General features: G+C 40.1%; 3 protein-coding genes across 4 annotated transcripts in view; 2 read left to right on the forward strand and 1 right to left on the reverse strand.

The window, feature by feature from the left end:
• Window positions 1-6,703, reverse strand: part of nop53 (NOP53 ribosome biogenesis factor) — an 11,841-nt gene extending 5,138 nt beyond the window's left edge. The window contains exons 1-9 of one of the 2 annotated variants that reach the window (XM_046073889.1): window positions 6,683-6,703; window positions 5,464-5,735; window positions 4,464-4,540; window positions 4,223-4,322; window positions 2,538-2,740; window positions 1,682-1,737; window positions 1,424-1,519; window positions 1,147-1,248; window positions 883-1,041 (exon numbers count right to left, since the gene is read on the reverse strand). In XM_046073889.1, coding sequence (XP_045929845.1) covers window positions 883-1,041; window positions 1,147-1,248; window positions 1,424-1,519; window positions 1,682-1,737; window positions 2,538-2,740; window positions 4,223-4,322; window positions 4,464-4,540; window positions 5,464-5,735; window positions 6,683-6,688 — 1,071 coding nt within the window. In that variant the 5' untranslated portion in view covers window positions 6,689-6,703. Of the gene's footprint in view, window positions 1-882; window positions 1,042-1,146; window positions 1,249-1,423; window positions 1,520-1,681; window positions 1,738-2,537; window positions 2,741-4,222; window positions 4,326-4,463; window positions 4,541-5,463; window positions 5,736-6,682 lie in introns of both variants that reach the window. The other variant, XM_046073888.1, reaches the window with a different exon arrangement.
• LOC123985909 (histone H3.3A) lies at window positions 6,228-9,060 on the forward strand. The gene is made up of 4 exons (XM_046073891.1): window positions 6,228-6,360; window positions 7,323-7,466; window positions 7,888-8,041; window positions 8,133-9,060. Exons 2-4 carry the CDS (start codon window positions 7,339-7,341, stop codon window positions 8,259-8,261), a joined length of 411 nt encoding a protein of 136 aa, XP_045929847.1. The 5' UTR covers window positions 6,228-6,360; window positions 7,323-7,338; the 3' UTR covers window positions 8,262-9,060.
• Window positions 9,061-9,955: 895 nt separating this feature from the next.
• LOC123985908 (histone H3.3A) lies at window positions 9,956-13,596 on the forward strand. Its single transcript, XM_046073890.1, has 4 exons — window positions 9,956-10,112; window positions 11,076-11,219; window positions 11,503-11,656; window positions 12,025-13,596. The coding sequence occupies exons 2-4, from the start codon at window positions 11,092-11,094 to the stop codon at window positions 12,151-12,153; spliced, it is 411 nt and encodes a 136-aa protein (XP_045929846.1). The 5' UTR covers window positions 9,956-10,112; window positions 11,076-11,091; the 3' UTR covers window positions 12,154-13,596.
• Window positions 13,597-25,416: the final 11,820 nt, after the last annotated feature.

Here is a 25,416-nt window from a genome sequence, read left to right on the forward strand (position 1 = left end):
TGTCCAGAACTCAGCTGCCAGGCTTTTAACCAGAACAAAGAAATATGACCACATTACTCCTATTTTAGCTTCATTACACTGGCTCCCAGTATGTTTTAGAATTGACTTTAAAATTCTATTGATCACTTTTAAAGCTCTTCATGGCCTCTCGCCTTGTTATATTTCTGACCTTTTAGTCCCATACGCACCAGCACGTACCTTGAGATCCTCGGGCAGAGGTCTGTTGTCTGTTCCAGAGTCTCGACTGAAAACTAAAGGGGACAGAGCGTTTGCTGTCAGGGCCCCGAGGCTCTGGAACAGCCTGCCCGAGGAAATCAGGTCAGCTGAGTCAGTGAACTCTTTTAAGTCCCTTCTTAAAACATACTTTTATAGGAGAGCTTTTCCCGATTTTTATTCGATTTTATTTTATCCCTTTTATTTTATTCTATTTTACTAATTTTATATTTATCTTAAACGTGTATTTTAGTCTTTTCAATGTTTTCTTGCTTTTATCTTGTATTGTTTTTGTATTATTGTCTTTTGGGTATTATTGTCTTTACACTTGTTAAAGCACTTTGTAACTTGTTTTTGAAAAGTGCTCTACAAATAAAGATTATTATTATTATTATTATTAATATTATTATCTGTTTTAAATTAAAAGCTAAAATGCATTTACCAGATAACTATTTTCTTGTTCAGTCTCAAGAGTCACTTCAAAACGCTTCATTACATGGAATGATGGATCAATGAAGTGGTGCCTGTATTCACAGCTGCTATCACACCATTGCTCTTTGACATGAACAGTTTAAACGTGCCTATGAATGTGTATGAGTACTTGTATAGTAGAAATCACTGAACTGAAGCGTTTCTGAAGTAAACTTCTTCAAAATATCAAGCATGTACCTTAATTTTGTCTGCCCTCTCTTTCTTCCTCTGTCTCTCAGTCTTCTTCAGTGCCAGCGAGATGGCTCCCACTGCCACATCCTCCTCTTCCTCATTAGGAGCCTCTTCTTCATTCTCTTCTTCTACCAGGCCTTCCACCTGCTCTCTGAAAACTGTCTCCTGCAGGACACACAAACACATGTTAGATAAAAATCACAGATCTGAACTTCCACAGCATTAAGAATAAACTAAATCCGATGGACAAGCTGGAATAATCATCTGTACCTCTGTTGCTGTGTCTTCTCTGTTGACAGCCAGCTGTTTTGCTATTTTGTCTTCTTCCTTTTGTTTCTTGACCTCCACCTCATGGGCCTCCAGCAGCAAGGCCTGGGTTCACGGAGAGAGGGAGGTGACAGATTAACAGCCAGCGCAGGTCATTGTAACAAGATAAATGCTGAACAACAGGTTATTGTTTTTGAAATTTTAAAAACAACTTTTATCATAAGATAAATCTGCATAAATGAGCTGCAGCTATTAGTAAGCCTGTAGAGTCGTGACTTACCTGATGGGAGAAGAAGTCTGGGTTGTAGGATCCTCCGGGAGCGATCACCTCCACAGCAGGAAGCACGGATGGCTTCTCATTCAACTTCTCTGGACGCTGACAAAACAGTGATGCAGCCACATTAGTCAAACTCAAACCGCCACACATAATATATTACATCTATGAAATATTAGTCTCTGGCTCAGGAAATCGAACTGCAGGTTGATGTTTACTTTGTAACCAGTCACTTACATCTCTCACAACAACAACAAGTCTTACCTTAACACGCTGCTTGCCCGTCTGCTGAAGGTACCAGGGGTCAGCTGCATCTTTGGCTACGTTAAAAAGAAAATGTATGACCAATATATGAGTACCTACATGTACTAAAGACAGCTGATCGGAACTTGGCAGCAAACCTTAGTTTAAGTCCACATTTTCAGAATAATGTAGTTGCACATCTACGATCAGTCCAGATTACTGCATGTTGTCAGGTTTTTAGGTAGTACAGCTGGCAGAAAGATTGGTCTTTACAATTAATGAGTGTGACTATGCTAACACATTTTAGTTGTGGTGACCTAAATGGACATTTCACAGGCCCCGTGTACGGCACTGGACACTGCAAATGGGCAAGCATCCACCATTTCAGAAAATAAACTAGAACCCTGGTGGCTTCCTCTTTTGGATTCCCCTGATCACCCTCAGCTGGCAGACACAAGAGTCTTAGTTGAGCTGAAGAACTCAAATATTTGTTCACTTGCCCCACATCTCAGGTTCTGATAACATTAGCTTATGGAGCATACTGTACACTTATCCCAACTATATGATAAATGCAGCTTAGGTTTAGACTAACTCCCACATGGGAGCCCATGGTCCAACATTTTTTAGGTTAATATCCTTTATCAAATTCTTAACAATGATTAACAATTTATTACCAACATCCCTATTTTGACATTTGAATCTTAGCATTAACTCTATAGATGTTCATGAGTATCCTCAGATCCCAGATGACCGTTAACCCAACGGTTGTCTGAGCTCCATGTTGGTCTTCACATTCCCATGAAGGAAATACTGGGAGCGCAAGGATGCGATCATCACTGGATAGACGGATACAAACACACACAGCACTCAAACTCACACTCTTGTCCCCATATGTCGTAAAAGTCTCTGTCTGGGTTGTTGTTGGCCTCTGTCACTGCCTTCTTGGTCGCCCTGTTGACCGGCCGTCTGGTCAGCAGCTGTTTCTGTCTCCGTGGCACCACACCTTTGGCTGCCAGCTGCTCGGCCTTCTGGGCAATGCGACGGAGTTTCTTGGCATTGGGTTGCTGATAGGCCAGCACACTGAAAGGAGGAGGTAAAGGAAACAGCCAATATGATGAAGAGTAGCAAAAGCAGCAACTACCACACTAGATGTTTAGGCCTGTTTGATTTGACACTACTTCATGATGCATGTTTGCATATCCTCAGATCCCAGGACACCATTTACACAACAGTCTCCTGAGCTCCTGTGGGTTCTCTTCACATTCCCATGAAGGAAATACTGGGAGCGCAAGGATGGGATCATCAGCGGACAACAACATTAAAATAAACAAATGCCAGGCTGATTTTTAAATATATTTTTTTAAATGCTCTGATTTAACAGACACATACAAGGTCGCTCCAAAAACAACATGAACCTTTACAGACAACAACGGCGACGTGTCAGAGCTTATCTGTTCTTTGTTTTGGTAGCTGGTAGGGATGCACCGAATGTTCTGCCACCGAAATTAATCGGCCAAAAACATCACAAAAAGCACTAATAAGTCAAAAGACTGATTAATTTTTACCGAACAATTACGTTGACATATCAGCAGTGTGGAAGCATTTTAAAGTGTCAGAGAAAGACGCAAAAATTCTGTTGTATTGTCTCCTAGCACATCCACTCCATCTATGGCTGACTTCTAAGGAAAGGCAACAAACGATCTGAACTGCTTTGAGAAGACGATTAAGCTAGCCGCACCTACATTTGGAGTGCACACGTATTCAAGCCTTTATGGTAACTGAAATGGACCAGAACGAGCTGACAGGCAGGTTAGCGACTTTATCCTGTCATTTCCTCTCTTTACAAAGACATGTGTTGCAGTTTGAGAGTCCTATCTGAAGAGAGGCCATGAAGTCTTCATGTTACGCGATACAAGAACCACATACAACATTATTTATCAAATTGGGTCAGAGTTGATGAATTTAGTGCGAGGATACATTAAAAGTAAATGGACACATGTAATTTACTTTACTGGACCATCTCGGGCCTCGGACCCACCCACCATAGTCTCTCCAAATCCTGTTGGAAACACTGAGTAAAAAGCACATTTTGAGTATTCAATTTATGCAGTGGTAAAAAAAAATGGCAAAAATGTTAATGTTCTTGTTCGCCAAACCCCCACCCCCCCATTGCATTGCATTTGGTTTTGGCTTCGGCTGAGAATTTTCATTTCGGTTCATCCCTTGTGGCCGGTCTGTCTCATCTGATCTAACACTGTATTATTTCGACCAAACCAGAGTTGGTGATTGTTGGAACAGTGGATTGACTAACGGTTTTACTGAGTTTTATTTAGTCTTTGTCCAGTGTGAATTTAAACGATCTGCAGGGTAAAGTTATTATTTTTCCAATAGAGTCTGGTGGCGAGTAAGAGCAGTTCAACGGCTGTTTTAACAAAAAGCTAGAAAAGAACATTTGAAAAGGAACCTGGGCTCTTTTTCTCTTGACAGTGTCTTGATAGTTAAGGATGCTGAATTTAGCCATAGAAGAATAGTAAAGCACAAAGGGCCATGATGGAGACTGACTCTTTAGGTGGTGGAACGAGGGAATCATGCTGCAGGATCAAGTCTATCCTCAGAGGACGTGACGCCTTCCCTTTCCGTTTCCTCCCCTCGACAGGCTCTGCTACTTCACAGAGAAAGAGATTATTTTGATTCAGGCACACATTTATATATGTATTTATAGAAGGATTTGAGAAAAACAACTATTAAAATGATAAGTTGCTCATGTAAATTTCATGCAATTTCTACTCAATTGCATATTTACCTTTCTGTTCAGCTTTCTTTGGTGGCCCAACATCCAAAAAGAACAAACTGTCATCTGACTTCTCAGACAGCAGACCTCTGAAATATATAAAGATCACATCATGTTTAATTTAGACTAGAAACTGCTTTTTCCAACGTTTCATCTAACAACAATGATTCTCATGATCAATTCATCTGTTTTCAAGTAAATGACTAACCATTTATTGTATAAAACAAGATAGTAAAATAAAATGCCAATGATAAGTTCCAAGAGACCAATGTGACATCTTTAAATAGCTTGTTTGGTCCGGCCAATAGTCCAAATCCTAGGGCTGAATAATAAAACAATAACAACAGTTATTGCAATACAATATCGCCCAGCCCTACCAAATCCCCAAGATATTCAATTTACAATGATACATAAGAAACAAAAGCATCAAATCCCCATATTTGGGATCTGGAACCTGCACATGGTTTTAATGTTTGCTTGATAAAAGGTTTGAATGGTTAATCGACAGTCATCAACTAACTGAATAATCATTTCAGCAGTTTGTACTGGTACTCTCTTCAATTCTAAATTAAAATAAAAAAACAAAACAAATGGCCTGACATGAATTTCACAATTTGTGGCATTCATGTGAAACACAATGGAGTCTTTTACAGGCAACAAGCAGTCCACAGCACATTGGGCCTTCAGCACTAGTTGACTAGACTTGTTGTTTGGCAAATAAACTTGAATTTCCTGGAATTTATTTCACCAAGCTGGATACTGCGACACTGTCTCCATCAAAATGGTTAGGGGAGTAACGTTAATAAAATGCCATAACAAAACAGGACTGGCCAAACTAAAAAGATACAGCCAACATTTGAACATAAACCTGTAAAACGTCCACAAAATGTCCTGTATCACAAATAACCTCGTGGTGGACACGTGTTTTGGGTTTTGGGTTTTGGTTTAACGTTAACTTCATCGGTACCTCACTGTTCGTGCTCCCCGCATATGGAAACGTATCTAAACTCACCCTGTGGTCCTCTCCTGGTGTCGGACGTCTTCTAAAAACGCATCTACATCGTTTATGTCGCTGTGTTTGTTCCAGTTCTTTTTCTTGTTCTTGTTCACACGTTTCCTCCGACTACTGGCCGGGTCTGAAGTGTCTGAAGAGGACTTAAAATTTAGAAAACCTGGCTGTGAAGCAGCCACGCGTTTCAACCTCCTGGCCGCCGCCATGTTGGGAGACTGAGAGAGAAACACGTTCCTTCTTCTTTTGTGGCGGAGTGAAGGTGGTGGCGCCCCCTGTAGGACAGATACAGTCAATGCTATAAATGTAAATAAAAGTTTAAACTTGTGGGGTTTTGTTTCATAGTATCATATTTTATAAGGCTATAATTATTTTTATTTACAACACAATGAGTACATTAACATAGTTTTGTGATAGTCATAACAAGAGTATTTATAGATTGGTTTTAATCATAATCTTTATATTAAATTGCATACTAAATAAAATAAAAAAACGTGAAAATTGTGTTTAAAGATAAAAGTAACGTTACTAAATGCCACTCACTTTATATTCTCACTCCAATATTGAGAGTGCTTTAATTGCCTTTTTCTTTCCAGGTAAAATATATTTAATAAAACACTAATAATACTAATCACCCAAACTAACAAAACTGTCAATAATCAAGATTCAGATAAACTCCCGACATTGCACGTGAGTGTGGTCATGCACTTGTTTATCATGTTGCTGCATGTATGTAATGTGTTTTGTCCCAAATGCATCATGGGAAACGTGTCTCCTGTTGCTCTCCTATGTTCTTTTTCCTTTTTTTTGCCCTCTTCGTTTTATTGCGAGAACAACGCTTTAGAGACTCAACAATAAATTCCCATTTTTAAGCCGCAATCTTTCACTAAGTTTTCAAAGGTAAGTATCACCGTTTCAATAAAACTCTAATCTATCATTTAATGTCATGTTAGTTGTCTGATGGACGTGTATTTTCGTTTATTTTCGGTGAAAAAGAAAACGCAGAGCAGCCGAGCTATTATCTGCCTGCTCGGGGAGTCGGGGACCTAAAAGGCATTCGTGATCTGCTCGAATTTGACTCGGAAATGCGCCTAAATTGAGGGGTCATCTGACAAAATATTGTTCATCAATTGATCCCCTGACATGTCTAGTGTCATTTTCAAAAAGTATATTCCAGTTTCATGCCGCGGTTTTTATATTCTTCCGTCGTTTTTATCATCACCGTCATCGTTTACTACAACGATTTTTCCTTCCCGTTTACATTCTTCTAGCCAGCAGCCAGCCATCATCTTTAGGTGTGCTCGTTTGCGGACTCCGGACAGCTGGTGGGGGCGGTGTCGCCTCGTTTCCTTCAAAATAGCTCATTCTGAATAAAAAATCAAGGCTTCTGCGCAGCCGGAGAGCACCCTGTGAAGAAGCGAACAAACCCACGTTCAATGCGCAAGGGGCGGGTGTTGTCGGGCAGTCACCTTGCTGTGATTGGTCGAGGGATTCACAACATCCCGCCCCACGGGCTCGTATTCGGGAGGTGATTGGTCCAGACTATAAAGAGGTCTGCTATGATTCGATGCTTTCGCTGTCCTCCTTACTACAGTCATTGCATAAGCTGCCTGGGATATAACTTGAAAAAACGGAGGCTACTGATGCGGATTTGTTTTGTGTAACTCACTCTAACTGAAGAGTAGAGTCTGTGATGTTGATGTAAAGGCCTAAAACACAATTGTATTGTAAACAATTGTAAACAACTGAAAAATTACATTTTTATCCTTTATATCCTGTACCCTTAAACTATTCCGTTGCACATGTGCCTCAAAATGCTTTGTAGTTACTTTATCAAAGCAAACTTTGTAATGTGCCCTCAGGTGATCTTTATTAGCCATGGCCCGTACCAAGCAGACTGCCCGTAAGTCCACTGGAGGCAAAGCCCCACGTAAACAGCTGGCCACAAAGGCTGCTCGTAAGAGTGCCCCTTCTACTGGTGGTGTCAAGAAGCCCCATCGTTACAGGTGAGAGCTCACATTGTTCTTCTGTTATTGCTGGAAAGATAAACAACACAAGAGGCTGTACATATGTGGATTTAACCTAAAACTCAACTGACTTACAGATGGATTCAGTAGTTTTCCTCCAGCTCACAGGAAGCTCTTTGGGGACATATTTTAGTTCTCTTATTAATGCACTACTAATGTACTAATTACTCTATTAGCAAACTTTGTCACAAAACACAGTCTGTGTATATGGTGCATTTTGGACCGTTATGGGGAGAAAGCATCTCTTGAGTGGAACTGATATTCTTTACCCTGGACTCTCTCAGACTCCTACAAGTAGTCAAAGACTACTTACAATATGCCGAGGTGCAAAGATGAAAAAGTGTTCTGTTGAATTCAATTTAAAATTTTGCTCATGTTAGTGTGTGCGTCTCCTCTCCAGGCCTGGTACTGTGGCTCTGCGTGAGATCCGTCGTTATCAGAAGTCCACTGAACTGCTGATCCGCAAGCTGCCCTTCCAGCGCCTGGTGAGAGAAATCGCACAGGACTTCAAGACAGATCTGCGTTTCCAGAGCGCAGCCATCGGAGCTCTGCAGGTCAGCAGCGGCCACTGTAGAAAATTGTTAACCTAATAGCATGTTTCATCAGTCCAACTAAACACCAATGCTTTGACTCTGCCATCTGCAGGAGGCTAGCGAGGCCTACCTGGTGGGTCTGTTTGAGGACACCAACCTGTGCGCCATCCACGCCAAGCGTGTCACCATCATGCCCAAAGACATCCAGCTGGCACGTCGCATCCGTGGGGAACGCGCTTAAAATGTTTTCTTATTTGTTATACGCTGTCCTCTTGTCCCTTCACCACTCTTTCTATCCCTTTCCTGCCTCTATACTTAATTAGTAGTTTGGTTTGAGGTTCTATATATATCATATGATTGTGATAACCGTAAAATGTGTGATCATGTCTTCTTTGGTGCTACTAGTAGCAGTTTCCTTAGAGATATCTTCATGTATGTTTGAAACTTTGAAGCACTCTGAATTACACTCACTCACTTCTAACTTGCTAGCTCAAAGGAATGCCTTATCTCTATGAAAAAGGTGTTTTTGCAAGCCAATAATAGTGTGATGTGAATTGAGCATAAGAAATAGCATTAAGGTTGAGACATCTTCATCTTCAGACGGACATATACATTGATATAATGGGTCTTCTGATTTCTTTTCTTCTCTTTTAAAAAAAAAAGAATAGAAATTTGTTGTAAAAGTAGTGATTTTTCTTTTTTACAATAATGGTGTATTTCTACTGTTTAATGTATCAAAATACAAAAGTCAGATTCTGGTTGTCAATTAGAAACGTCGTTGTGCTATGATGACACTGCATTTTTGGCAGATTACAAGCGGCATATATGTAGCAGACCTATGTTGATCGTATTTTGAGTTTTCAGCCACGTTATTATGTCCAGGTAATGTTTTGACTTTTTGTTCCTCTCTCAGGTTGATATGGTAACCTAATTTTATTTCTACTGTGTCTTTGATTTATGGTTTCAGCCATTTTTGAAAGAAAAATATTTGTACTCCGGAATTCAAACACAAACATAATAAACAGATTCTTGTGGTTAAATCAGCTGTGAGTGAATATCAACACTAAAATACTTTTCAAATGTGAGCTGAAACAGTTGGACAGAAAATTAATCTGCAACAACTTTGTTATTCTCTTGTCATTTTCCAAGAAAATGTGTAAAAACATTCCACAATCCCAACTTCTCATTTATGAGGATTTTTTGTTGTGAGCATAAATTAACGTTCTTTGAGTTTTGGGCTGTTGGACATCCGAAACAAGCAATTGGAAGTCACTGTGGACTTTAGGAAATTGTGATGGACATTTTTCACTAAACAACTAATAGTTGTAGCCCTACTTCACATTCTTATGCACACATGTAGTACATTTCTATTTTCACTCATCCTATAGATAAATGCTATATACCAAAAAGTTTCAATTGCATAATGTAGCTGAGGTAATAATGAGCATTTCATTCTGATATTTAAATAAAATCCAGGGGGAAACTTTCACTGAAACCCTTTTTATTGTAAACTGAATCCAACAGAACTTTTTCCCGAGACAAACTTACTTTTTTGGGGTATCTTGAAAAAAATAAAAAATAAAAAAGACATGTAACGTTACAGATGAACAATCAGCCTTGACGATGTATGGGGTGGTTTCTTGATTTTTATAGTAATTTCTAAACATACTTGAAGGATTTGTCACATTGATTGTGATCAATTACAGCGCTTTCAATCCGCATTTGAAAAACACTAAAACGTACGACTAACTTTTAAATGCAAAATATCAAACTTTCGGTTTGAGTCTAGAGAACGGCTGAACTCTTCTAACAGCAGCAACACCTAGTAATTCCTCGTCAACTGATCAAGATTTCAAGCGCCGACCTGTTCCCTAAATATCAATAAAACGCAGTCAAAGTAATTACCGCATGTTGACCAGCGCCAAACTCATAAGAGTGACCACAGAAATGTTGTGAACGCTGTTGCATTGTGGGACAGATGATTGACGCGGCGGCCATTTTCCCGCTGGACGCTGCTTCCCATTGTGGATACGAAGAAGAAAATAGAGACAAGCGAAACATTTCTCACGACTTATACTCACTTTCCCCCTAGGTAAGCCTCTCGAAATATGCCACTGTGTCTGTGAATGAACTTTGTATTTTTAAGTTGATTTTTTTTGTAATTTGTAGGCACATATAACTATGAAAAACCTCTAATTTTGTCGTGTGAGAAAATAACAAACACGGCTGTCGAAACGACGGTGAAATGCAGTCTTTACTGCAGCCGTTCAGATCAGGGGAAATTCTGTTTCAAATTATGCGCCGGTTCAGCTCGGTCCTACGCAGCCGTTAGGGACCTTTCAGCTCTGCTATGTGTACGTATGAGTTCCTTGAAATGTTTTCTGTGTTGTTCTCTCATTTCCCGATAGACTGGAACAGCGGTTATTTGTAAAACTGAAGTTGTTTATGTGCTACTCCTTTGCTCTTCTGCCCTGGGTCTTTATCCCGTTTGCGCATCGAACCGCCGCCATCATCAGAGCGGGGTAGGCGGGCCTAGCAACAGGAGTGGAAGGCAGCTGTAGAGCCCGCCTACTTCGAAGACTCTGCATACTGATTGGCTCATAGGTTATATTTTTAGAGACCGTTTGGTTTGCTAGCCAATAGAATCGTCGTTCATCTTTGATTGACGTGTGTCGGGCTGATAGTGATAGGGAATGTCTTGTATGTTTATTTACCCAAAAAGTTAACTTATTTTAAGTTGCCTGTTGCAGTTTTTAAAACTATATAATACAAAATGTATCTTGAGCATAAGTGGCGTTGAGAGGGCTAATAATCTGTATTTAGGAAGTGTCTTCAACAACAGTGGTTTCACCTCAAGTGCAGAAGTATCAAACCAAAAAAAACCAGTAATGAACTAATATTTTACTTGTCTGTTAGCATGTTCGCATTATTGGTGCAGTTAAAGCATTTGTACAAGAAATCAGGAGAATACTTACAAGGAGAACTCTTGACCATGGAGCATGTTGTGCACACTAAATAATTGAACACTTCTTCTTTATTTATCTGTCTTCTGTAGGTGATCTTTAGTAGCCATGGCCCGTACCAAGCAGACTGCCCGTAAGTCCACTGGAGGCAAAGCCCCCCGTAAACAGCTGGCCACAAAGGCTGCTCGCAAAAGCGCCCCTTCTACTGGTGGTGTCAAGAAGCCCCATCGTTACAGGTGAGACAGGCAATAACAGCTCCCAGATAAGTGTTTTCACTGTGTTTTAGGTCAGACAGAAATCCTAAACCATATAGTGAAAAACTTATATGGTGAAAATAACATTAAAATGTTTCTAGAACACAAAGGAGTACAAAAAGAAATGCTCAGACCTTTGATTATAAACTTTAACTAAACCAGCTATAGGTATCCTGCTTTGTGTTGTTTGACATTGATGTATTTGATACAAAAAACATATTCTTCCCATATCCTCAGCACATAACATTTTTTATGTATTGTGAAGGCCTGGTACTGTGGCTCTGCGTGAGATCCGTCGTTATCAGAAGTCTACCGAGCTGCTGATCCGCAAGCTGCCCTTCCAGCGCCTGGTGAGAGAAATCGCCCAGGACTTCAAGACGGATCTGCGTTTTCAGAGCGCAGCCATCGGAGCTCTACAGGTCTGCATTACAATCAGATCCACACTAGGCACTTAAAGCTGGATCTTTAATTAAAGAATCCTAAATGTAAACCTAACTGTATGTGAATGATATAGTAAAGGCTGGACAATTTTTAAAGTTCAGATGAGAGCAGCAGTAAAGTACTTTTACTGTACATACATATATATACAGATTGTCCAAATGCATGTCTCTATAAGCAGGTCTAATAAAGACGTCACTGTACATATCTTTGGTGTTAAATTAGTCTAAAATTGCAACAACTATCTACAGTCACCCATATTAAAGTTACCAAAGCCAAAAGTGATCAATCACTTGATCAGCCAGTCATTTTAGCTCTACTGACAACTGTTGCATTTCCTTCTCTGCAGGAGGCTAGCGAGGCCTACCTGGTGGGTCTGTTTGAGGACACCAACCTGTGCGCCATCCACGCCAAGCGTGTCACCATCATGCCCAAAGACATCCAGCTGGCACGTCGTATCCGTGGGGAACGCGCTTAAACGTTTCTCCTCCTCTTGGTCTTTCTCCTTTTCACCTCTTCCTGCCCTTCCTTCACCAGTCTGTCTCGCCCTCCTTAGCCCCTCACCTTCTCCCTCCCCCTCTCCCTCCCTGTGTTAGTAGTGTGTAGAGGAAAACTGATTATATTATGGATACAGTGTATAGTCGTGGTTTTCTTAGTGCTCTTGGCAGCAGACTTCTAGGGTACTCTCTTTTTGTGCATGTACCGACTCTTTGGTGATGAGATCTCCTTAAGCACACGGCTCCTATTTTGCAATGTTTCTGACCTGACTCTGTGGGGGAGAGGGTGATTTGTGGATAGTATAAGGAAAAAAACAAGGCCTAGAACAATGCAAATTTAGGAGGGACAGACAGGAGGAGAGGATGGGTATTTGTCTGCTGGGGGACTCTAGTCTCTTTTCTGCAGCAGGGTGCTAGAAGAACTTGCCTGGTCCTCTCCTCCTGCTTTCTATCCTCTGCCGGCTTCGCTCTGATATGTGCAGAGACGACAGTGTTGGTCTCTTCTCATGAAGGCCGAGGCTGGATTTTCTGTCCCTGTATGTGTCTGCATGAGTGTTGGCTCTGATCACCACAGCAAATTGTATACAATCCATCAGCATCTTTGGAAAAGTTGATTTATGATTACCTTATTGATCATTGCTGTCATCTGTCTATGTTAGGGTTTTTATTTCCTTCCAAATAAGTCTCATGCACAGGATTTTTAATATTTTTTTCACTTTAAACTATTTGTGGATGACATGGAGATGGGGGGATAAATCAGATTAAAACACCTACAGAGAACAAAAAAAAAACAGATTTAAACAGATTTTTCTACTGAAATGTAAAGCTACTGACTTGCTTTGGCACCAAAGTTTGATCCTCTTGTAGACACTCTTTTCCTAACTGACAGAAGAGTTTCGCCTCACCTGTTTTTGTGGTGTTGAAATTGGTTTCATCTAATTATTTAAAGCCAAAGCTTGAGAGCTCAAGTATGGTGTCAGAGATCCCTTTTTTAGTAGTGGCTCATTTTCTAATAAAGAACCTTTTTATTAACAAAGGTTCATCTTGGTTTATAATGTTCTCCAAAACCAAAAGCTCTCAAAGTGTGAAAAAAGATTTTTTTAGAAACCAAATGACTGATACTGATTAAAATGTGAAAATGTAATGTAAATCAGTGTTGCATGACAAATAATACTGGTCATGTTTTCTGTATACGTCCCCCCCCCCATTGCTTTCTTTTCTCCGGATCAGTTGATCGTCTGTATACCGTCTCAGGTTGACTCGTCACCCTTTTAACTTAATTTTTATTTTTTTGCTCAATTTGATTTTTTTTCTCTTTTTTTTTTTTTTTTTTTTTTTTTGTTGAGGATGATGTCTCAATTACACAATGTTTGTAATTTCCAGATTTGTCATATAAGGTGGTAATAAATGGATGTTACACACAATCCCATGTCTCAGTGGTATACACACTTCCACTTTAATCTGTTTTATCATTCCCGCTTTTATAAAAATAATTATTATAATAATAATGTCATAACATTTTCCGTGAAGAGAAGAGTTACAACATGGTGATGTAACTGTTCTTTACCTGTGTCCTTGTTAAACTGTTTGTTTTGATGGATCTGGCATGGAGAAAGATGATGTAAATAACAGTCATATATCACCTTTGGACCCGCATTGTACATACAAAGTAGTCAATTCAAACGGTGCATAATAAAGCTGAAATACCCCTGACACTAAGCTTATACCTCTATGGAAAGTGATTTGAGAGTCATACGCAAACCAAGTCAATTTTATTTCAATAGAAACAACCCAGGAAAGGCACCAAAAACTCAAAGAATCGTGTTCAATGTTAAAAAAGCAGGTAGAGGATTTCTATATTCAGATAGCTTCACTAAGCACGTCTTGAATGAAGAAATGCTACATGTCTTTATATGTTCACACGCCATGAACATCTTCCAGATGGTCAAAATCCACTCAAATGAAAGCACATTATTACCATAAGATAACTATAATCCTAGATCAGTAACCCTTTCTTAAATACTTTCTAATGTATCTTCTGTAGCTGAAACCTTCATAGATTAAAGTCCTGTGAGCCCTGATGTAACGCTGATGCCAGTCACACCACTAGATGGCAATAAAAGACCATATTTGTGTTGGTAACGTCAACTTAAAAACTCTTTTATCTGATGAATGGACTTCCTGCTCATTTTTGAATTTGGACACTATTATTATTTTTATTAGGTTAGTAAATTTGAATGTGTGCAGTTTTGTAGTTAGCCCTCCGAGCTGTTTGTTTTGACATGTTCACCCCTGTGGCCTCGCTTTTCTGCTTCATAAACATACACAAACTTAGATATTTTTTTGTATCCCACCTTTGTTATTCTACTAATGGAATATGATTTACTTCTTCCTTTACGTGTCTGACCATTGAGCTAAATTTAAATCAACTTCTAAAAGGACGTCTACTCTTTACACATCTTTGTCTGATGATACAACACTAATTTAAAGTGACTTCTTTGTTTTTTTATTCTTTCAGGGTAATGTGTTATGTACCCATCACACATAAACATATACACCGATGTGAGACTCCAGCATTACTAATTTAAAGTGACTTCTTTGTTTTTTTATTCTTTCAGGGTAATGTGTTATGTACCCATCACACATAAACATATACACCGACCTGAGACTCCAGCATTACAGTTAATATCCTTTTCTGGGTTGACATCATTCCCCTCATCAGTGTTGCATTTCATCCTTCTACTTCCTTGATTAAAAGAGATAAAGCCCTCAGTCATATTCATTACACACACACACACACACACACACACATATTCACCCATGTCACTGTGGCCTCGGCTTTACTCATTACAATGAAACACACATAGAAAAACAAACATCTAATCAAACACCAGCCTTTAATCCTGTTGTTTTGAATGGGCACCACAGCTACAGTGGTCTGGACGCATACTCATGTACTACACACAAACCCACAATCGAGCAGTCACTTTTTCAAGGTGAGGGTCAGCTCTGTTGCCACACAAGTGTTTTGGGATCAGATCAGTCTGATGTCACCTACTGAAATCGCAATGTGGTCTACACTGAAATTTTCACATCACTGGAGGTGCATTATTTTGTTAAAGGCAAAATGTGTACCAAAAAATACCATTTTAAAAAAAGATTGTCGTGCTGCAGAGATGTCCTGGCCCACACATCATTTTCTATCGACTTCAGAAAACATCTTGCTGCTTGCAAAAATCACACCATAGTCATTTAAATGTATTTTTCAATGAAAGTGAGAATAATTACGTAAAAATGAGCATTACCTCTAATAAATCAGTCAAAATAATCGCAATTAGTAGATACTTTTTCAAAATCATTCAGCCCTAGGATATACATACATACATTTTTTTATTTGTATTTTTCCCATGAGGTTTGATCAAGTTTTCATTTGCACAGCTACCACTTAGAGTGGCAAAGGTCGGACGTTTCAGCCATTTATCCAGCACTGTTAATTTCTCTGCTTGCTCACTAACTAGTTTTTATGTAGTCTAAATCCCAGCACATTATCATGATGGTTCAACACGGTCATGATGCTGTGATGTATCCTCAGTGCAGTTGGCCATTTGTAGCTAGTAGTTACCATATATATAGTATAATTTACAGACACATCAAGCACATATGTATTGTACTATAAGATCTGTACCTCTTTGCAACTGCTAAAGTACGGTACAAGTAGATATACTGTGCGTCTAGCTGTTCCAATTACGAAGGTGTTTCATTGATTACATATTATCTGAGAACATTTATGGTTCGACTTACAGTTCTGCTATGAAAATGTTGTAAACATTGACAACCCAATCGCGTAATAATTCATATAATCTAATCCCTTTTTTTTTTTTTCTTCTCTTCTCTTCTCATTTGTATTAAGAAACATACATTTCCCCAGATTACAGTAGAAACTGGTTTCACACAGTTATACAGATAATTTATACATTAAATAATTTTATTGTTTGGATTTAAAAAAAAAAACAGTTGACCCTTAGCTAATCTAACTGCAGGATTACATGGCAGCATCTCAAAGAACCATTTCTTTGGACCCAAGCACTCTTAGAAAATGGTGTGTGGAACCAAGAGCTTCAGGCTTTTATATCAAAATAAGCCTTAATAATTATGACTTATGATGATGCATTGTCTAGCACAGTGTGGACAACCTGGAAATATCTTTTCCACAGAGTTTTCATTTAGCAAACTCAGAGCTGGAGCTCAAAATGAGTAAAATGGGGCTAATCGGGCATCTGTTATCTAAGTATGGCGTTTAAAACTTCCTTTTTTATTTGCCATTATGCTAATGTTGTCTCTTGATTGTTATATGTTCATTGTGGCTTTGTTCATCAGAAACACAGCGCACAGAGTGCTTTCACAGTGGAGGAGCATCATCACCCCTCAACACTAGTATGGTGCCCTCATTGCTGAGCACATAATGGACCATACATGTTCATCTAAAGAAGGTGTGTGCATAGTTATTTATTTCTAATCGTATGTCTTCGTCCTTGTGTGAATGTGTGTGTGTGTGTGTGTGCACAACTGTGCATTCGCCTTCCCCAAGGTCTGCATAGTGGCGCTCCATCTGTGGCACTCAGGGGATTAAAGCCAATCTGTCTGTCTGCCGCTCAAAGTGCTGACCGTCAGACCAGCACCAGATTAACACAGTGCTGGGATTGGTTGGGGGGGGGGGTCATGGGGTGTGGGTGGAAGAGAGAGAGAGAGAGGTGGATGTTGAGGAAGAGAAAGAGAGATGTATGTGTGTGTGTGTGTGTGTGTGTGTGTGTGTGTGTGTGTGTGTGTGTGTGTGTGTGTTGAGGGAAGGTGGGGGCCTACAGGGTAGGGGCAGGTTGAGAGGTTGACCCCAGATTAGTGCACAATTGGTACAGTGTGTGTGTGTATGTGTGTGTGTGTGTGTGTGTGTGTGTGTGTATGTGTGTGTGTGTGTGTGTGTGTGTGTGTTTGGGAAGGGAAGGGGCTTACAGACATAGAGAGGGACAGAAGGGGAAGAAGGACGAGGGACAGATGTACAGTATAAGGTGGGTGGATGGATGGGGGGCGTAGTTAACACAAAACTCAGTGCAGTTGCTGAAGTACCTACTCTATGTGGCTGAACCAGACAAGAATTCTCCAAGTGCTGTTGGGTGGAGAAACAGAGAATTTAAAGCAGACGCACCTTCACCTGTAAATGTTAAAAAAAGAAAAAGAAATAATCCTGTTGACGTCATGCAAGAACAGGAGCTTGAGACCATATTCCCAATAAAACACTCAACTCTGTGCGTTTTCTCAGAATCTTCCACTTCATGTTTAGTGCGTACATATTCATAAGTGCCTGAGAGGGAAGGTCAAACTCTGTCTGACTGTTAACAGTTCGAAGATCCGACAAAGCACTTCATTTAAAGCATACCGAGGCTGGCCTGGGCTGCCTTTTGCTGACACCTACTGTTATCACAGTGTGTACTCCAGAATGTGAAAGGCTACATCAGTGTTACATATGATGGTTTCAGAGCTACCAAACATCATTGCATTTATGAACTTACAGTAAACTGATAAGGACTAAAGTGTCTGCCAAATGAATCTAATGGGCAATGCTGACAGCAGATAAAACCTGGAAGACCAACTCAAAGCCAACATGGACATTAGGAGGTAATATGTGTTGAAGGAAAACACAGAGTGAAACCGATGTTATGTTGCCATAAATAAAAAGCAAAATAATTGGGTAGTTAACATCTGCACTGAGTGAACTGAGATTAGGATGAGTTTACCCTCACCTGTCCCTGTGGGGTGAGACAACGAAGTCCAGGTGGGATGATTGGCAGTAAATGTGAAAGACGTGGGGGTTTTGTGTGCGTGCTGGGGGTTTTAGTCATGGTGGGAGGGTAGGGGCAGAGGCCTGGGGTTCAGTGTACCACCGAGATTAATGTAGTGTACTAGTGCACAAAGAAACATGGTGAGTGGGGGGTATGGAAAACCCAATGGTGGGGGCGTGGAGGGAGTTGGGAATTGCGCACTGGGATTAACCATGTTTAGCCATTAGCACAACCTGGTAGTCAGCTAGCAACACAGGAGGGGTTCAGTTGCGCCACACACACAGAGTGTAACAAGAACTGTAACTATTAGTGACACTACACTAACCCTACACGGTGCTGAACAAGCTAAAATCTAAAAGTGCTAAGAGCTATGTGTAGGGTTAGCACAACAAATCATCCTCCCACATTATGCAGCCATCTGATTCAGTGTTAATGAAGTTATGTCTCTGGCTGAGCTCACTGACAGTAGCGTAAGCATAAACGTTAATGTACCAAACTGTAAAAGTCCGAAACACCCAGCCCAACCTTGAAAACAAAAACCTAACTGATCAAATGCTTTGTGTCTCATCAAGTCACCGCTTCAGGTCTTCTGTCAAAAGTTGTACATGAACACAGCACAAAGACTGCAGTTAACGGATGGGAATAACTAAAGAGGAGTCTGTATTCCTGTGCTTTTGAAAAACAGTCAATTTGTGGTGTGTGGGCTTAAAAGCATCAAGGGTCAAAATCTAAACATAAGATCTTCGTATGTTTAGCTTTTGACCCTTTGTTATACTTTGAATAAACTGTTGTTAATTAGTTTCCTCTCCTAAATAAAGACATATAAAATCTCTGCTTCAGATAACAATTTGTCTGACATGGTTTGTTTGCAAAGATGTTGATAACCTATTAAAAAAATCCTAAAACGATCTCTATTCCTTCTCACCAAATGAAAGATTTAGAATCTGTTAATATGCAAATATTGTTCATTTCAAAAGTTTAACATCTGGACACAAGATATCTCCTACTTTTCCCCTTCAGCAGCCATCTGGCGTCAAACTAGAAGCTCAAACATCAGAATCAAGAAAATATAACCAAAACACATTTTTGAGTGCGGAGGACTTTAAGTGTGCCCGTAAAGAGCAGGACTGGACCTGGACCCAAAGTTCAGTCTCACTTGCTGTTTATGGCTGTGAATTGTATTGCTGTGCTGTACCAGTGTGTGTCTGGTGTGTGTGTGTGTGTGTGTGTGTGTGTATGTGTGTGTGCTGGCCTGTTTCTAGCAGGCCATGTGCTTCTCTAGTCACACTGCCACCAAAACCTGTAGGGACAGAGGCGCTCGCTCTCTGTTACTGTGCTTGCTTCTCTACAGCTCCCCCTAATGACCACTGAACAAACAAATTTCATATTCATATTCACATGCAGAACAGTTCTGTTTCCACCTGACTGTTCACATAATATACTGTTTATTAGAGTGGCACGTGATCACAAATACTGAATGAAATGGTGAGTCTAGCGGAGTCCTGTGTCCTATAGGCCAAACAGGAATATAGTAAATTCATACAATTTTTCTTTAACTTTTAAGATTTTATGGTGCATCATTTATGGCACTTGAAACAATACTATGTCATAATAATGATATATTATCTTATCTTATGTTAGTTGGTATAAACAGATACTGATGACACTCATATTTGATGACAAATAATGATGGTGGATTTTGTTTAAGTGGCAGAAATTGACTTGCATATGTTTAGTTAATTGCTCACATTTTAGAATATACAGTATATTATGTAGGTCTACCTCAAGTTTAATGATGTTTAGACAATCAGCCATATGTGCTCTAATGGCCCTTTTATGTAAAAACTTTATGTAGAAACTATGCAAGATTTGAAACAGACATTTAGCCTTGATGCTGGTGGTTTGGTGCACAGAAAATTGTGTTTCTTCTACAACAAAAGGTATATATACATATATTGGCACACAGTAAATATTTGTGTGTGTGTGTGGGGGGGGGGGCTGCCTGTTCCGTCACAAACAGACATGGTTGGTGTGTTTGTTGTTGGCAGAACACACAGACAAACTGGCATGTAAATAGCCCCTGAGTCACAGAGATGAAACAAACATGTTGACTCTGTTTCCAGAATGTGTGTGTGTGTGTGTGTGTGTGTTGGTATGTGTGTGAGAGCATCAGTGTGTTTCCGACTAATATTTTGTAACTTAATGGAGGCACCCCCTGACCCTCCCCACCCCCACCCCATCCGTTTGTGATTGGTCTGTGGCTCCAGCATCAAGGATTAGGCGATGTTTCCCCACTTTACGTCCCCTGTTCCTCTTTCTCTCTCCTCTTTTCTATTTCTCTCTTTCTCCCCACATCACATGATCCGTTACATCACGGGATTGAGGTCAGAGCTGGATTAGGGCAAGCTACGCGAGTGAGCAAGAGAGGCAACACTGGAATTACTGAAAGTGAGGGAGGAGAAATGGTGGTGGTGGTTTGGGGGGGGGGGGGGGGGGGGGGGGGAGAGTTGTTCAGATGGCCTGCAGATGAAGAGAAAGAAGGAGAAGAAAAGAGAGATGGGAGATAGGGAGAGACTGAAACAAAGAAAGAGGAGGGAGGTAGAGAGGGGGGATGAAGATATGAAGGGGTTTACTCTAAAATGTGGATTGAATAATGCAACGGTCTTGGTGTCATGGCTGATGCTCTAAATGCAGTAAAGTGTGTTGGACAAAGTGGAGCTCTGAAAGAATAAAACATTGTGGGGGGGGGGGGCATAAGGGTGGTGTAGTGATGGGGGCAAAGTTGAAAAGCTCAGGCAGGAGCTCAGACTACATTGTAGTCTGTCTGTCATCAACCACCAACAGGGTTTAAGTACTGCAGTAGAACAGTAGACAGTTTTCGACTTAAAAAATAACTACCCTGCCCCCAAATATTTGCCTCTGAAGTAATCAAGTAGTGTTAAGTACCTCAAAATTGTACTTAAGTGCAGTACACAGCAAGTGTACTTAGTTACTTATCACCCCTTTCTGTGTTCATATGATGAATGAATTTGAGGATTTAATACAGTCAGTTTACTTGCAGTAATGTTGCCTCCACATTATTGCATGTGTTTAAAGGTAGGGGTATGTGATTCTAATCCAATACACATATTTTTGTCAGATTCAGCAAATATCTCTTCACAGTCCACTAGATGTGTGTGCACTGAAATAAAATCACCTGTTTGTACTCAGCCCTGGCTCTGAAAATGGGAAACAAACAAAGTGGCTCCGACTGAGCCACACAACACTATTCCAGCTGTTCTAGCCATGATTTGTGTGTCAGCTAACGCTAAATGACTTGCTCACGGACATTAGCTTACTTTGTAATGCTCCATGACATGCTGTTGTTGTGATGTTAGTAGGAGGAGAGTTGTGAGTGTCGCTGTCTGGAGCTGGTGTGCTACTCTGGGACCATCTCGTCCTCTCTGCATGTTAGCGACGCACATAGAATCTATATAAAAAGCATGTAGCAGCATGTAGCGACTAACTAACTTGACTAACTTGAATTACATTACTTGCTGTGTGGTTGTTCGCTCTATATCATGGGATTTGTCATGGTAATGTATTTCTCCAGAATCGCCTACTCCACCTTCAGTACAGGTGTTGATTACAACCAGCAAATGCAGAGTTAAATAAAAAATTTTAAATGAAATATACTTTGAAGAGTATCTGTAAGAGAAGCAATTTACAATTGGTGTGGACTTCAACATGGTACAATTCACAGACACTAAAAGTGACAAAAATGTCAATTGATATTGTTTTCACTGTTTTCACTGGTCCAAGATAGCATAGAAAAACAATTGTAGAATAACAAGCATGCACAAATTAGTCGAATTTTGGTTCAGCAATGATTTAATTATTTAGAGGCATAAGATGTCTATCCAATAAGTAGGTACAATAATGGAAAACATTTAAGTCAGATTAAATGGACATCATTTTGTTTGGTGGAAATATGTTTTTTCCTGATTCCGAATTCTGTCATCTCATGACCTGTCAGATTCATCTTTTGACGGATTGATCTGTCTTGTGAGGTTCCTGGTCCCAAGGTGAGTATGTACCATGCTACTACCACATCTCTACTTGTAGATGCCTCCTCTCTGTGTGGTTTTCATTTACTTGCATCTTTTACATCTCATCTCATGCATAGTTCTCTGTGTCTCAGTTCTGTACTTTTTCAGAGGATCACAGTGGATTGGTGGATTGTTGATAACGAGGTTTCATGAAAAACTGCAGTTTTAAAGACAAACGAGGAAACATGGCTCTGACAGAGCTGGTTTCAGCAGAAAGTGTGGAGAACTCACCTTTGGTATTAATGTTTATTTTGAGAGTAGAAAGTAGAAAGAAATAGAGCAGTGAGGGTAATTCTTCGATGATTTCTACTCCCTTTTCTAGCTGTACATGCTGATGTTTGGTGGACGTTGTGTTCTGTCAGGTTTTTAAAAAAAAATTATTTGTACGAGGTCAAAGTTTAATTAACGATACTTTTTGGGCCATGATGCACTGGGCCTGCAAGAGCATCTGTCAACCGGGGGAACCAATTTGTCATCTGGAGAGGGTGGAGGCTTTAATCCTGCCGATGAAAGGAGAAATGTCCAGAGAAAGATGGACATGTAAATGGAGAGATAGGGGAAGTGAGATGATGAGAAGAGAGTGACAGCACACAGAAGAAGAGGAGGAGGAGGAAGAGGAGGACGATAAGGAGGAGGAGGAAGAGGGAGACTGTAATCCTGTCTAATTCACTTAGTGTTGCGCTGAGGGAGCAGGACACTAAGAGGATTTGGGACATTCTCTAAATTAGATCAGCAAGAATAACAAACTGCAAGGAGAGGTAGAGTGGAGGGAACGAGGGGGCACACTGGGAAAGATGGCACGAAGGAAAGGTCAGATGAGGGAAGGTGGCATGAAGGAGGGAACATGTGAAGACATGGTGGGACACAAGAGATATCTTCAATGCACAAAGGAAATTGGCATGACAAAAATGTTTGTTGCCAGTTTGAATCATTTTGACAGGGAAAAAGACACACTGCTCTGTCTTCCTTTAACATCTAATGTTTACAGTAGGTGCCCTCGAGCAAGACAGTCAACCCCCAAATGAAGACGAGCATTTCTAAGTAAAATAGCCTCCTCGCAAGCTCAACAAAACCTGAAGTTTGTTTAGATCAGAAAAGTGTTGAGACATCAGGAAAAACCTCAGGAAAAACTTTGCCCAGTGTCTCTGATCACATTCATGTTTCATAGTCCACACCAAATGCAGCCATAATCCAGACAACTGTTTTAGTCCAACATATCATTAATCTGAGGCTCTAAACTCTGACTTTTACTATTAGTGATATTAACTAGGTGTTAAATTGTAATCTGCAGTAAAGCCCTTAGCAGAAGTGTATGCTGAGGTTGACAGTGGCTGGTTGATCCATTCATACTGTAATACTGATCCTGTTACCACTACTGGCTGCAGATCACTCACACCTACTTACACTGCAGTGCTATGTGATTTAGCAGCATTACTGCACGATTACAAATCTTATTTGATGACTTATGCAAATGATTACATTGTTTTAATGTATGATCAATGTGATGGTCATTTGAGAATAGCCATAGATTTATTAAGCCAAATTCAAAACACTTTTAATATTCATCTGACTGGCTTTACTGTGTTCAGTGTTGGGGCATAATGAAAGACAGCTGATGTGAATGATTGACTATAAATAAGCAATTTTTCTGAATCAACCAATTGTGTTTTTTATTAATTGTAGGATTATATTATTGTGGAATGGCTGGCCCATCATTGTCATATGTTAATTAATACATACATTTTAAATTAGGTTACTGAGATGTACCTATGTATGTGTACGTGTGTCACCCGTGTTTGGGAAGACACATTTTGAGAAAGAATATTGGGACACTGTTTTAAGTTCTAATATATCCATGAACCAGGCTAACCAGGCTACAAATAATGTTTTCAACCACTGTTTTAACCTGGTTTGACTTTGTTGTGTTACCACACAACAGAACAAAATGTCCGTGACTCTACTCTGGAATGATATTAGTTCTCTGTTTCGTCATGGATTTGTTTTTCATTTTATTTTATTCTAACCGAAGCGCACAAACAAACCAAAAAAAAAATTGTTTATGAGTTTGCCATTGTCTGTGTAAATGTGGTTTGTGTATCTAGCCGTGTCTTTTGTCTTTAGCTGTGGTTGGTAATGACTGTTTGCATGTGTGAATTTGTATGTGTGTGCGTGTATGCTTGGCGGCATTGGGATTAGGAATCGATTAAGAGGAAAATGGAGGCAGGAGGGAGGAAGACGAGAGCAAAGGAGGGAGGGAAGGCAGGAGGGATGGATGGATAATGGGGAGGCTGGGCGGCACTGGCAGCAGCCTCTGGCATGATTACAGTGTGCCTCCAGAGCAGGCCGGCCACCAGCTTGTTTGTAGGGGATTAGAGAGGGGAAAGAAATGAATCATATTTCTAAGTCCTGAGTATGTCAGTGTCTGTGTCTCTGTGCTTCTGAGTCCATATGCTGCAGCTGGGGGATTACAGGAGCACACTGCCTGCAGAGCACAGGAAGAGATCTATCTATCTATATATATATATATATATATATCTATCTATCTGTGTCTCCGTTTATAAGCTGCTCACAATTTCAAAGACACCAAAAACAACAGAGCAACAGTGTAGCATTTTCTACATGTGTAATTTGCTAAATGAACCCATTAAAGTCCAAGACCATTACTGATTTCAGTCTAGCGCTTCAGGACCAGGGCTGAACCCAGCTCTGTGGTCTCCCAGTCAGAAGGCAGGACTCACTGTTACTGGGCCGAATGAGCAGAAATGTGCAGTATTAAACATCTATCTGGTTGTGTTTAATTGGTTACTCCCATTAAACATTTCACAGTTTACAGTGTGGCAGAGTGCAGCACCCTCAGACTTGCAGGTTCAACATCAATTCAAATGTGCACAATATTTTCTACTCAAGTTCTGATAATGTGATCTGTGTTCTGATATGTGTGATTTCACATGATGACCACGATACAAAAAGGCCACACTCCTTCCACAAGAAATAAAGGACAAGAGTCTACAGCCATTCTAGCAGCATGGTAATACTGTGTATAAGAGCTAAAATATCTGAGCTAAATGCTAACATTGGCATGCTAACATGCTCACAATGACAAACTGTAACATGATGACACTAACCAGGCATAATCTGTCTTAGCATTTGTAGCATGCTAACATCATGCTAGTTAGCACTAAACACAAAGTACTGTTGAGGCTGGTAATTGGTCATTAGTTTTGCAGGTATTGTATCCGAAACTAAAGTTCTTAGTTAAAGTTAAAGGATCACCAAATATGGTTGTGGGTAGCAATCCACCTAAAAATCCTCTTACAGTTTT

This window comes from Micropterus dolomieu, linkage group LG17 (assembly GCF_021292245.1).
Source record: "Micropterus dolomieu isolate WLL.071019.BEF.003 ecotype Adirondacks linkage group LG17, ASM2129224v1, whole genome shotgun sequence".
Taxonomy (NCBI): Eukaryota; Metazoa; Chordata; class Actinopteri; order Centrarchiformes; family Centrarchidae; genus Micropterus; species Micropterus dolomieu.